The sequence below is a fragment of the Alligator mississippiensis genome, chromosome 2 (assembly GCF_030867095.1).
Source record: "Alligator mississippiensis isolate rAllMis1 chromosome 2, rAllMis1, whole genome shotgun sequence".
Taxonomy (NCBI): Eukaryota; Metazoa; Chordata; order Crocodylia; family Alligatoridae; genus Alligator; species Alligator mississippiensis.
This window is the reverse complement of record NC_081825.1, coordinates 39,371,170-39,384,495: the sequence shown is the minus strand read 5'-3', so window position 1 is coordinate 39,384,495 and position 13,326 is coordinate 39,371,170. Positions and strand designations below refer to the sequence as shown.

At 43.7% G+C, this 13,326-nt stretch overlaps 1 protein-coding gene across 1 annotated transcript in view; it reads left to right on the top strand.

Annotated features, from left to right (window-relative positions):
- Positions 1 to 13,326, top strand: part of SEPSECS (Sep (O-phosphoserine) tRNA:Sec (selenocysteine) tRNA synthase) — a 55,092-nt gene that overhangs the window by 21,814 nt on the left and 19,952 nt on the right. Inside the window, exons 6-8 of the mRNA XM_014607761.3 lie at positions 1,712 to 1,814; positions 4,976 to 5,105; positions 5,232 to 5,323. Of these exons, the coding sequence (XP_014463247.2) occupies positions 1,712 to 1,814; positions 4,976 to 5,105; positions 5,232 to 5,323 (325 nt within the window). The remainder of the gene's footprint in view (positions 1 to 1,711; positions 1,815 to 4,975; positions 5,106 to 5,231; positions 5,324 to 13,326) is intronic.

The following is a 13,326-nucleotide window of genomic DNA, read 5'->3' as shown; positions in this document are numbered from 1 at the left end:
ATTTAGTAATTTAAATTGCATGTGTAGGTCTGGCCAAGCTTTCACAGTCATCAGTATGAAAGTTAATGAATACTTGCAATAACTTCTTCAGAACAGACCACGGCACCTATACAACTCCTAATAGGTTCCAGAACGCCTTAACCAGGGCCTGGGAATCTGTCCAGGTAGAGCCTGGATATAGCACTGGGGCCGGTGTGGCTATCTTTATTTGCCTGAAATCAGTTCTAACAAGGAATTTTGAAGTAATTGCTTACTCATAGAGCGTATGTAAAAGTATAGAAGAAAAGATTTTGGCCAGTGACTTAAAATTCTGGTTTCTTGACAAAGGGAAGGCTAAGAAGAATACAGGGTTCAATTAAATATAATGGGTAAAAAACTGCTAGTTACTAGTAAAGTAGAAGTGAAATGTCAGAGAATACTTAAGGAAGACTTGGGCAAGTACTAAGTGGTCAACAATACAAGCACTGTCCTAACTAAGACCAAATTCATATAACTTTAAAAATCGCATGGAATCAAATATATTCAAATTAGCATTGTATTTTCCCCCTGCAAGCCCAATTCAGGCAGACATCCCTATTGAGGCAAGCACTTCAATTGGTCACTAAATGCATGCTTTTTTTAATTGACTTTAAAAATCACCCTCTGATCCCATGGTTGCAACTTTAACTTACGTTGAACTCATCTCAATATTCATTTATTTATGTGCATCTCTGAGTTTTTGACAATTTGTTTCAAAACTGTATAAAGCATTCACCAGGTTCCAAAATATGCATTCTTAATTTAGATTTGCATATAGACCAATTCCCACTCCCACATGGGTGTAATCATCCATGACCTCCAGGGATTGCTGCCACAGCCAATAGGCCAATTATAAATTAAAATTTGTTGATGCACAAAGAACCAAAAAATATTTGATTCATTGCCTAGTTCATTTCCCATGGTGATATCAGATGGATGTTGTAGGTTTTCCTACAATGTAAGTTCAGTATGAGCATCAGTACTGCATGATCCTCTTCATAGTTCTGGCATAGCACCTCACCTTTCTCCTTGGTGGATCACTTCTGACATTAAGAATATATTAATTCCATGCTAATCAAGTCCTTGGCTGCTGCTTAGAATACAGGGTGCCACTTGATGTCAAGAGTGTTGTTGGGTTCTGAGATAAGGTTGGCAGGATTTGTACTGCGACTTCCAGTATCTTAGATTTAAGGTACTAAATTATCAATAAATGATGATAACTGCTCAGGTGACTTGGCTTGAACAGGCAACTTGAAGGGGAAAGGCTTCTTATCCTGTGCTAGTTCTAGTCTTGAGGCATTTAATCCCCTAACCAGCTTTGAAATTTCAGCCAATTCATGTTTGGGCTGAGTATAAAAAGGCCTTTTTATTATTATTTTTAAAAAAATCATTGAGCCCAGATGATATTGGGGGGAGGGGAGGGTGTTCATTTGGGCTATTTGCCAAAAGATCTTCTGGACTGAAGTCAATCATGAAAAATTTTGGCCCAGCACAAGAGGTGTAAACGAAGAAAATATAGCTGTACAATTGAGCTAAACAATGGGGTCACAGCTACAACCCTAGTATCATAGCTGAAAAATTTTTCGCTTCCCTGCTTCATTTTGAATCTTTTGTAAAAAGTAGTTTTTAATGACCTGACATAACTTTACTGTGCTCATAAGTGTTTCTTTAAATTACAATTGTATGTTTGTAGACTGGAAGAACTGGCTGTGATTTGTGCTAATTATGACATTCCCCATATTGTCAACAATGCATATGGAGTTCAGTCTTCAAAATGTATGCATCTCATCCAGCAGGTAAGAGGCATGTATTTCAAACTGAGCATGTTATGGAATTTGTTTGGAAGATGTATTTATATTAATGTCTGATTGTGGTTACACAGAAACACAAAATGTACAATGCTTGGAACTTTTGTCTGATATCTTCACAGATCTGTGGCTAATCCCATGCAGTTACTGCTATCTCACCTGGTTCAAAACCAAGTATGCTTTGAGTCAGTTTCTTTCTCCTTACTGACTCAGTCAGCCAGAGCCAGAATGAACACGCTTGGCCCTGTTCAGAACAGGGCTCCAGCCATCTTTCCACAAGGAAAAACTCCTTTTAGTCTAAAAAAGTGTGATATGGGCTCCCCCACTTCTAGATCTCAATGGTTATTGAGCATCAAGCAGCATTCCCCAAGTCCTGTGAGCAAATAGGGCAAAATCAGAAATGTACACAGTAATATTAAAAGAACAGGAAGAAAAACATTCCTACAAATCATCTGAAATTTTATATTAAATATATAAAAATGTGCAACACATTTTAAGCTGTGCAAAAATTATTAGATGATTAGTAAAATGTAAGGTAATTCACCATGGGGAAAATCAGGGTGACCAGAGGGAAGTTGAAAGAGGAAAAGTGAGGAAGAAAAACTTAGTCTCTTGCTGTTCCTTTCTTTAGACTACTAAGTAACATGTGGCCCATTTACTCTAACCCTTTTTCTATGTAAAATTATTTATAATTCAGTTATATATTCCAGATCTAACAGCACTTTCTGTATTACCATTTCTAATGTTTTCTCATTTTGTGTCAGTATTTCTCTCATGGAAAGCATATGGGAAAAATGTTATTTATAAATGTTTCCTTTTTAAAATAGGAAAATTATATTATAAAATAACAAGTACATATTGAATGGATCTAGTGCCCAAAACCAATTTTGCCTTGTTTATTTTTAGGTTGCTGGCTTCTTGTTACTAAAATAATTAAATTTTATTCTCTTTTTACTTAACAGCATGTTTTAAAAACATGTTTTAATGGAAACATTCAATAAAACACTCAGAATGTGAGGGTTAAAAAAATATATACTATTTTATAACTTGGTATATTTACTTTTCATACCTGTGAAGGTTTTGTGAAATATAATTCTTCATAAGGTATTTTGTTCGGTACATAGAAGGGAACTTTGCAGTAGATCAGGGGTGGGCAAAATGTGGCCCATGGGCTGCATGCGGCCCACCATGCTATCCTATCTAGCCTGCGTGGCCCCTAAAAAAATTTTAAAAATAATATTTATCTGCCCCCGGTTGCCTGTCACGCAGCCCTTGATGGCTTTCCAAAACTCAGTAAGCAGCCCTCCACCCGAAATAACTGCCCACCCCTGCAATAGATGAATATCATCCTACAGTTAATTAACGTTTCTACAGACCAAACTCCTTATGATAAAAATTTTAAGAACAGTTTAATTTCCTACCTTCCAACTAATGGAAAAAAATAATTTATAATAACATTGTTACTATAAAACACTGAATAGCACAATTACATATATCCACGCAGTTGTTTCTAACTTGTTCCTAGATGCTTTCTATCATGTAAAAAATGTTTTAGTGAAGTGATTATTTTAAGTGTTGTCAACAAAAATATTTTTTTTTTCCAATAGAAATTGTAGTACCTAGGAAAAATTGACTATTAAGGTATATTTGGGATCATATGAATTCCATAGTAACAGCAGCAGCATTTTCAAGTCTAATGGAGAATAAAGGATACAGTTACTGTATTTCCCTGAGTGTCAAAATGGGACAATCTCCAGCAACCCCCAGCAGTCTGCTCCCCAAGCACCCCTGCTTTCTGGCATACTCAACTGCCTCCAAACTTCACTTTCAGCTGACTGAGTTATACATCTGTAACTCAGCAAAAATGGGTTATATAGTCATCCTAACTAACAATGGTAGAAATAGTTTAGAGCTCAATTGCCATCATCCTGAAGAGACTGGGATATTAAGACACTGCACTTCACCATGGAGAGGTGATGGATATACTATATATATGGTAGGGAAATATGCCGAGATTCCCTGGTGCAAAATACTCAACTGTAATAGAGCCTAAATAGTGCTTGGATACTATGAGGACTACAGAAATAAGTTCCTGGATGGATTGATGGATGGATGGAACAAAAGGCTAATCAGAGGGTTAGTAGAAGGAAAAATGCTGATTGTGAAGGGGAAGAAAAAGGTCTGCTTTTTTTCACTGTGCTTTCAACTAGCACATTTTTCTCTTGTTATCAAGTAAATCCATCTGATAAACTTCTGAAATTCATCTCCCCACCAAAAAGCCACCCCCCCGCCCCAAAACAGTTGTTAAAATGTATATTCAGTCATTCTGTTTTGTTTATTTTTCTTATCATAGATACTAGCGTTATTTATATTGCTTCAATATTTTCTGCTGTTTTCATGTTGCAGCTAACTTAGTTAATTTAAAAATTCACATGGGTTGTTCTTCAGATATCAGGTTTTCCTAAAGTCTACATATTGTGTGCTAGGTAGGTATGATATCATTTTCTTTTCTAGGGTAGAATACTTCAGCCCACTTGAAGTGGTAGAGTTACTCAGATGTTCATACTAGGCAGTCTTATATAGCTGAAATTATGGAAGAGTTTTTTTTCAGCTTTGTCTCATAACCCCACTGATTTTAATGGCAATTATATATTTATGTATTTATTTATATAGAGAAGTAAACATGTGCACTGAGAAGTGTCCTTTTCTGATTAGTCATGCAATAACCATTTTCATATGAAATATATTTCTAGGTTGAGACTTCATTGGATACATTTTGCGTTACTGACTTTATTGGGGTTTACACAGTTACGATTAAAACCCCTGTACAATTCTTTGAAAATGTACTTCAGTCCGTAAAATTTCACCTTCATGCTGAACTTTACACCAGTGTTTTTATTGGTTGAAAGATAGAAAGTTACAAAGGACCAATGCAGACAAATAGTGAACTGTAATTGTGTGTGATTTTTTTTTTTTCTAGCACACTGTTTAGAAAAGGAGATGTAATAATTTTTAATTTTGTTTTAGTACTGATATATTTTTATCTGATTTTTAGGAACTAATTATTTCTCATTGTTTTTAAACGCAATGAAGTACAAAATGATGCTGTCAGATGCTAATTCTCAACCTGTACCTGTTGTTATTTTTAGGGTGCTCGAGTAGGTAGAATAGATGCTTTCATCCAGAGCCTGGACAAAAATTTTATGGTTCCAGTAGGTGGAGCTATCATTGCTGGCTTCAATGATTCCTTCATAAAGGAGATCAGTAAAATGTATCCAGGTAAATTATTTACAAGTCAATTAATCTTTTCTAAATAAATATAAACAACTTGCATATCAGTTTCCCTTCATATCTGAATATCTTTTTTATGAAGATAATCTGTATTTCTGTATATCATTATTTTAGGAAGAGCATCAGCATCTCCTTCCTTAGATGTCTTTATTACTCTACTGTCACTAGGTGCAAATGGCTACCGACAGCTACTAAAACAAAGAAAGGTAAGCTTTGTGGCAGAGAGCACTTATTTTACGTTATAAATGTTATAATTAGTTTTTGACCTAACAACATTTTCCAAATGAATATGAGTAATTTGCATATTTACAGTACGTTGGAACCAGAAAATTAATCTCGTGCTCTGTACTGTATTATTGCACTTCAGGAACTGAATATGTGATTATTTTAAAATTGGCTTTACAGCAGACCTTTGCAGTTGAAGATTTGAAGAATGCAAAATTGAAATGGATTTTTTTACTTTAAAAATAAAATTATGTTAATATGGATCCATTTTGTCCAGGCCATTTGACTTATTCAGCAGTGCATATGGGAGCTTGTAGGAGACAATTATGAAACATTTTGAAAACAGTTAATGGAAGCATTAATGGTTAAGCTTTCTGTCAGATTATCAGGAGTACCAGCAGACTGGGCAGATATAACCCTGTAGCTGTGTTAGGGTTTTTGCAACCTGGCAGTTGTGATGACCTAATAAAGCAAGTTGTGAGGATTTGCAGGGAATGTCCGTCTCTTTTTGTTGTTTAATTTTGTAGTGGGATGAAATGTGATAAGTCTTGTTAATTATTATTTACACATGCAAGATAGGTGTAGCAAATCAGTGTCAGTTGTACGTAGGCATTCTGTTCAAATATAATTTCTTCTGACATCATTGACCATTAGATAGACAAGCATGCTGGACACAGTATGGCTAACTATATGAAAAAAATTATGGTAAGTTTGGCTAGTGACAGACATGGAAAAACCCCCCACGCTTTACCGAGTGAAGCAGCACGTTAGTTTGACCTGCTCTGCAGCGTCTGTATAGATCAGTGCTCCAAGAGCGTTGCAGGCAGCGACGTGGAGGAGCACTGCCAAGATGATGGGGATGGGGGGGGGGGGTAAAGGGGTCAGTAGAGGAGGCCACGGTGGGGAATGGGATTGGCCCTGTCGTGGCAGGGTGGGGGACGGGATCAGCCGCAACAGGGTGGGGGTTGGAATGGGATCAGCTGCAGCAGGGGGGCTGGGTGGCGACGGGATTGGCTGTGGCAGGGGGAAAGGAATGGCATCAGCCCTGCCATGGCGGGGGTGGGCGGGCGGGTGGGCGGCTGGCCCCGCCGTGGCAGAAGAGCGGGCTTGGCCCTCTGGGAAAGTGGCCCCAGCTCCAAGCCCAAAGTGGTGGGGGGGAGCGGGCCCGGCTCCAGCCCCAGCCCCCAAGCAGTGAGGGGAGTGGGCCCAGCCCTAAAGCGGCGGGGCGGGGGAAACAGACATGAGCTTCTGTCCCCACCCACCCCCCTCACCATGAGACAGAGGAGATGGGGAGGGGGCCAGACGAGCACAGCTGGTCTGGCCCCCTCCGCCCCCATCCTGTTCCATGGAGGAGGCAGCTGCAGTGGTGCAAGAGTGTGGGAGAATGGCGTCAGGCCTGCCGCAGTGGGGAGGTGAGGGTGGGGGGAGCAGCCCCAACCCCAAAGCAGCAGGGGTGAAGCTGGAGGGAGTGGGCCCAGCTCCAAAGCCAGGGGGGAGGGCCGCAGCAGGGGTGGGGATTTGAAAGGGAGGGGAGTGGGCCTGGACCCGAACCGACCGGGGGGGAAGAAGGTCGGGCCTGAAGCGGGTGTGGCTGGACAAGCGCTGCAGTGGAGTGGGGGCGCAGGGCTAAATGGTAGGCTCAGTCCCTGCCGCCCGCCTCCCATAATTTTTGATGGGTCGTTTGCTAGTATTATCATATTACTTGAATCCAAGATAAGGTTTTTTCCGTAATCAGCAAGGGGGGAAGGCCTCTCATCTTAGGTTCAAGTACAAGTAGGGAGGAGGGGCTGCAGGGTGGGAGTCAGCGTCGGGGGGAGGCAGTAGAGAGTTTGGTTAGTTGGAGGGGAGGCAGTGGAAGGGGCAGACAGTAATGAGGTAGTTGGACGGGGCAGGCATCAGGGGGAGCAGGCTAGAGTCGGGGCAGATGACAAGGGGAGGGGCAGGCAGATGGGATGACACAAGGAGGGGGCAGGTGGTGGGGAGGCAGGCAAGTGGCGCAAGTGGTACAGGGCTGGCGGCAGGGGGCACAGGCACTGTAGGGGGTCAGATGTTGGGGTCAGGAAGCCAGAGGTCAAGTAGGGGGAGGGGACAGGTGGTAAACGGCAGGTGTTGGGCTACTTGACTCCCCTACTCCTCCCCCCCCCCCCCAGTGCTGCTTGCCCTGCTGTAGCAGGTGAGGGACAAATTTAAGATGGCTCTCTAGAAATTAGATTTTAAAAATGGAAAATTATAATGAATTTCTATGTTTTCCATGTCTAGATTCTAATTAGTGGCGTCTTCTTAAATTCAGGAACATCTTGGATTCAGGGAAATATAATAACTTTTCTCAAGTCCCTTGCTCTGAGCTATGAAGTGTAGCAGAAAATGCAGTCTGCCTGACGAGTTCCATTACAGGTCCCCATATTCAGTTGTCTACAACTTTAATTAAAGTTCAGTCTTTTAAGCTGCTAATGTATGTTATTTTTGTAGTGCCACAAACTTTGTGGCACTACAAAAATAAATTGTTCTGTTGTGTGCACATGTGCAGACCCCCCTGACGGAAGTGCAGTGAAGTTGCCGTAAAAGTTTGCTTTCCAGTCATGGGGCAGTAGTTCCCTCCACCCCCAGGGGAACCTGTCCATGAGCCTGTCTGGCTTGTCACTTGACCCATCATCCGTTGCTTATGTTTGCCCCATCAGCTATTGTTGCCTGCTGAATAGGCCTTGGAAGGAGGAGGAACAGCAGAGCACTGTGGGTTACTGGGAAACAAGAATACCTGTGCACATATTAAATTTGTTGCAGAAAACCTTCCTTTGACAAGTTGTTGTTTTAAACAGCAATTTTTTGCTGCAGATCTGCCATTTTGCAGCTGATTTGGTCACTTTTTTAGTACTAGAACATCTTGATGCAAGCTTTTTGTCACAGGAAAAAGCACAACAAATATAACGCCAGAGCCCTTAGACTGATTTTGTTTGTTTGTTTTAGATCTACCACAGGCTGAATTTTTTTTTTTAATCATTTCTATAAAAGCAGCTAAACCGTTTTTAGAATGGTGTTGTCTTCCTGCCCCCCTGCCTGCCCTGGGGGGCTTTAGCATTCTCCACAACCTTCTGCCCATTGCTGTCTCTTCCAAAGCATCTTATGTTCTTAGGTCTTGTTACTGTGCTTGCACCACATCTTCTTCCCTTTTCGTGCCCCTAACTCATGGCTGGAATATTTCCCATATACTCTTTAGATTTCTGGCTACATGCTCAAGCCATATCTGCTGAATGAGAACTGTTGCTGCACTGTTTCCTTTCTTACGTGCCATGACTTGTTAACTCCATAAATTAACTTCATCATCCTTATTGTGGACAATGAAGTTGTTTCCTAGCTGTCTGACATTGATCCATACAGCAGCACTGTTGCTATCTTTGTTCTGTAGATTTTTTTTCTCTCAAATGAATTGATAGTGTCCTATTCTGGACCACTCCACTTACTCCCCTCCCTTTCATCCAGGTCTTATTCCTTGTGCTCCTAATTATTTATCTCTCTCTCCATTTTCTCACACAAGACCCCAGATACTCAAACATGGTACTTGCTGGCTGTCCAGTGCCACAGGGGTGTTGTAATTGCTTCAAAATGGCTACAACATGCTCTGTTTTTTCCCTGCAATGCATAGACTGTGCTTTTCCAAGATGTGTCTCCATCTGTCCAGGTCACTCTGTACTTCTACAGTAAAGACCACGTCATTTATAAATAGTAGGGGACACTGTGCACTAGGGGGTCTCCTGAATGTCCTTGGTGAAGAGACCTGGGATCAGCATAAACAGGAACAGGTTTAATGTTGACTCTTCTTGGACTATGTTTTTGAGCAGGAAGTATGTGCAGTCTCCTTCTGTGCTGCTTTCAGAGAGTAAGCTAAGGTGAGAGGTTTTGAAAATATCTTTTTTTCCCCAAACGGTTTCTTGGCAAAACTGGCATGAGGTGAAGCAGGAGCAGGAAATTTGGTAGGGGAGTAGAACTGGAGTTAGAGATGCTATTTGCTCTGACTACAAAAATAGATAAACTTGGGCAATGAGCCCCTGAAAATCCCCATTTGTACGTGCCTAGGGGAGCAAGTGCTCTACTAAAATCTCTGATTACTTCATGTGTATTGAGCATGTTCCTAGGCACCAGTAGCTTTCTTTAGGCTAGACATAGAGCTAGAACTCTGAACAGGACAATGGCTACCCAGTAATAGCACCATTCCTCCTTCCTCTTCTTTGGGTTGAGGAAAAGTGTGCTAGACTGTGAGTCAGGAGATGATGTTTAATTGTGATCTGAACTCTGCAACTTATTGGTGTTAGTAGTTTGGTATACAGCACTATCCTTTAAGCAGGTTCTTAAAGGCATACCTTAAGTTAGCAGATAAGTGTGATTGTGCCTGTTTTATAGATGGAATCAGAGGCATAGGTAGTGATTTTTCTCAACCTTGAGCAGAGATGCAGGAGGGTGGGGCTGTTATGCTAAGCACCTGAGAGTAGTGCAGGGAGGGAGAAGGTGGGGAGCGGGATCAAGAATGGGAGGGTCTTACCTGACAGCAGCTGATGCTGCAGGGGATGGCTCCCTTTACGCTACCTTGCTAGGGCTGGGGCTGGTTCCAAGCACCTTGCCTGACTGTGGCTGCTGGGGTGCTGGCTCCCTAGGAGCTGCCATTCTGGTACCCACTCCAGACTGGCACCTGGGTCTGGTGCCCCCCTCACCCTATCCTAGTTATATCCCTGGATAAAGTAACAGAGAAGTTGCACAAGGAAGAACATTTTCAGTCAAACAGTTTCTCATAGGAAAACAGAGAACTTTTTTTTTTTGTATGTACTCATCCTGACTTTTGGTGTAAATCCCTATGGAAATATTTCAAATTGAAAACCTGAATTCTAGACAGTTTTCTAAATTTTGTGCCAGAAATGTCATTTCTTGATTTTTTTTTTTATGTTGTCTCACTGCTATTGAGTACTTAATAGTTGAAATAAACCAAATGTACATAAAATAAAATCATTTCACTTGGTACTTATTGGAGCAGCTAGAAAAGACAACATGATCTAAGTATCTCCTGTTTGCATTGTAATGGCACCGACAGAAATGGCTTGAGCCACCAAGGACTGTCCAATACATAGGCACAGTAGAGATCCTCAGAGCCTCTGCTTGGTTGCCACCTAGCTCTGTAAGTTCTTGAGACACTTAATTGCTAGTGGGCAGGCTCACAACTGTTTGGGCCTTGATTCTTCTCCCAAACTGCTCTGTGTCTAAGACCAGATATTCCCTCATCTCTCTTGCCTCTGGGGCCCAGTCCAGTGGCTGTTTTCAGAGCATATCATTTGGGCCTTGCACAAAACTGCTTCTGTGTGGTAGGGTTTTTCCATTTTACCCAAGAGTCCAGGGGTCAGAGCACTTTGCTGGGATGTGTGACCCAGATTTGAATGCCTATTCTGATTTGATACAGGGACTTGAACTCAAGTCTGCTTCATCCAAGGTGCATGCCAAAATCTCTTGCTGAAAAAGCAATAATTCTGTGGTCTAACCAATAATTATTATACAAAGTGGAAAAATGTCAGCAGAAGAGACTTCAGGGAGGTTCATCCCCAGGAGTGTGTTCTACCCAGTGGTTCTCAACATTTTACACTCAAGACACTCCTCCATAACTGACCTGGATTGTGTAGAACCCAGATGAGAGCCACTGTAAAGTCTCAGTTTACTTTATCTCCAGGCTACCACTGCTGCCAGGTGAAATTGCAGTGCACACCCCTATTTCCAGGCACTCCTACCTGTGCTACATTTTTTCTCCCATACCTTTCCTGCTCCATTCTGTTGTCCTTCCCTATTGGTTGGCAATTTGAAAATAGGAAATACAGGTTTTGTAGAAGCTGAATGTGTCTTTGCCTTACACTACAGAGTCCCCCTGTGGGCTGCTGCTTGAATTCCCTGTTCACATACTGCAAGCCAGCAGGGGTGTGGAGGGAAACAGGGAAGGGAGAGGAGCAAAATCTAATGCAGACAAGAGCACCAGCTGCAACATCTAATGCAGACAAGAGCACCAGCTACTCCTCACCAGCCCTGTGCACCCCTCCTGAAGACAGAGGCACATGGGGCAGTTTCACTTGGCCAAAATAGCGGGGGCAGCAGTGCTGACACTGTGGCACCCTTGAAAGGGTCTCTCCAGGCCCCAGCTGAGAGTCATTGCACTAGACTTAACTGAGAAAGCATTTCTTTTTCTCTTGTGAAATGGCTGACCTTACTTACCTGTGGGTAAATACTAGGGCTGTCAGACGATTAAAAAAATGTGATCACGATTATTTGCCCAATTAAAAAAATTAGTCACAGTTAATCGCGATTTTAATCGCACAGCTAAAAATTCTGCGCAGAAAAACTCAATTATGCAGGTACGTTGTATGGGGCTGTGGGTGTGTGAGGGGGTTTTGAGCTGGTGGAGGGGCATTTCCCGCACGGGGATTTAGAGCCTGTGGTGGGGAGACCCCTGCATGCCCTGGAAGGATGCTCAATCTGAGCAGGGTCTCTGTGAAGCTGCCCTGGGACCAGGGTGCACCCCTCACCAGAGTCCAGCCTCACCTGTCCCTTGCTCCAGCAGCAGCGGCCATGGGCAGCCCAGGCTGGAAGCAGCTGCTCCAGCAGTGGCCCTGGCCTGGGCCTGAACTTTCCCGTTTATTTGCTTAGCAGGTCCCAGACATCCTCGTGCCAGGCAGCCCCACCACGGCCCAGTGCCACCTTCCCCAAACCCCCAGCACTGCCAGCCAGCTGCTCAGAGCCCTAGATGGGGGTTGTGGGTGGGTGTGCCCCTGCCCTCGCCTTCCTGCTGCAGCCGCCTGGAGTCCATGTCCCTCCAGGACCCACACAGAGCTGCTGCGGCAAGGCTGCATGGTACCCTTTGGCTTCACAGCTTGGGGTGGGTTGGGACCAAATGGGAGCTCCGGCACAAGCTGCCTCTGGGCCTATGGGTCCCTATGCATCCCTAGTCTGGACCCCTGGGAAGCGGCGACGACCCTGCGCCCTGCGTCCCCACAGAAGCAGCTGCTGCTGGTGGGTGGAAGTGGGACTCCCACTGAGCCACTTCCCACAGCCCATGCCTACATGCCTGGCCCCAGCCTAGCACTGCCACCGCCAAGCGCTGTGCGGGTCCCGGCAGGAGCCCTGGCAGTGCAGGGAGGTAAGCAGCAGCTCAGCGCAATCTGGGATATGGAGGCACTGGGATGGGGCTGGGCATATGGTGAAGCACAGGCCAGGGGCTGTGGGAGGTTACTCCACAAGAATCCTGCCCGCTGGCAGCAGCTGCCTCTGTGGGGGCACAGGGTGCAAGGCCTCCATCGCCACCGCTTTTTTCCAGGGCCTGGATCAAGGATGTGTGCCCAGAAGCGGCTCATGCAGTTCTGGCCCACCTTGACCCCAAACAATGGGACCCGAGAGTGCCAGGCAGCCCCACTGCAGCTCAGCACCGCCTTATCCAAACCCCTGATGCTGCCAAGGGCCCTGGCATTGTGGGGGTGCCCCCCACCTCGCTTCAGCCACCCAGAGCCTGCACCCAGGCTGCCCTACGGCTCCTCTGTTACAGCCACCCCTGCCTCGCAGGGTGGTCTGGATCAGTGGTAACTGTAGTGGCGCAGGGCAGCCTGGGCTTAGGCTCCAAAACCACATGCACAATTAACATATAAAAAAAAATGTCGTGTTAATTTGTTCTTGCTGTCACAACCAAATTAAGTAGTGCCCATGTCACAAACAAGTAATAACCATTTAAAACAGTTTTTTCTGCACTAGGTTAACTAAGGGTTAACAATAATGATAGTAACTGCTTTTTTTTCTGCGCATGTCAAAAAGAAATTTATTGCTGCGCCACTAACAGAGATAAAAACTTTTGCCTTCTTTGCTTTATATAAATCATTATAATTGGTCAAAGAAAACAGGGAGTAACCCTATGATAACACCCTAGCGAAGACCGCTAGATAATTGGCGATTCTAATTAGATTTATGACGTGGC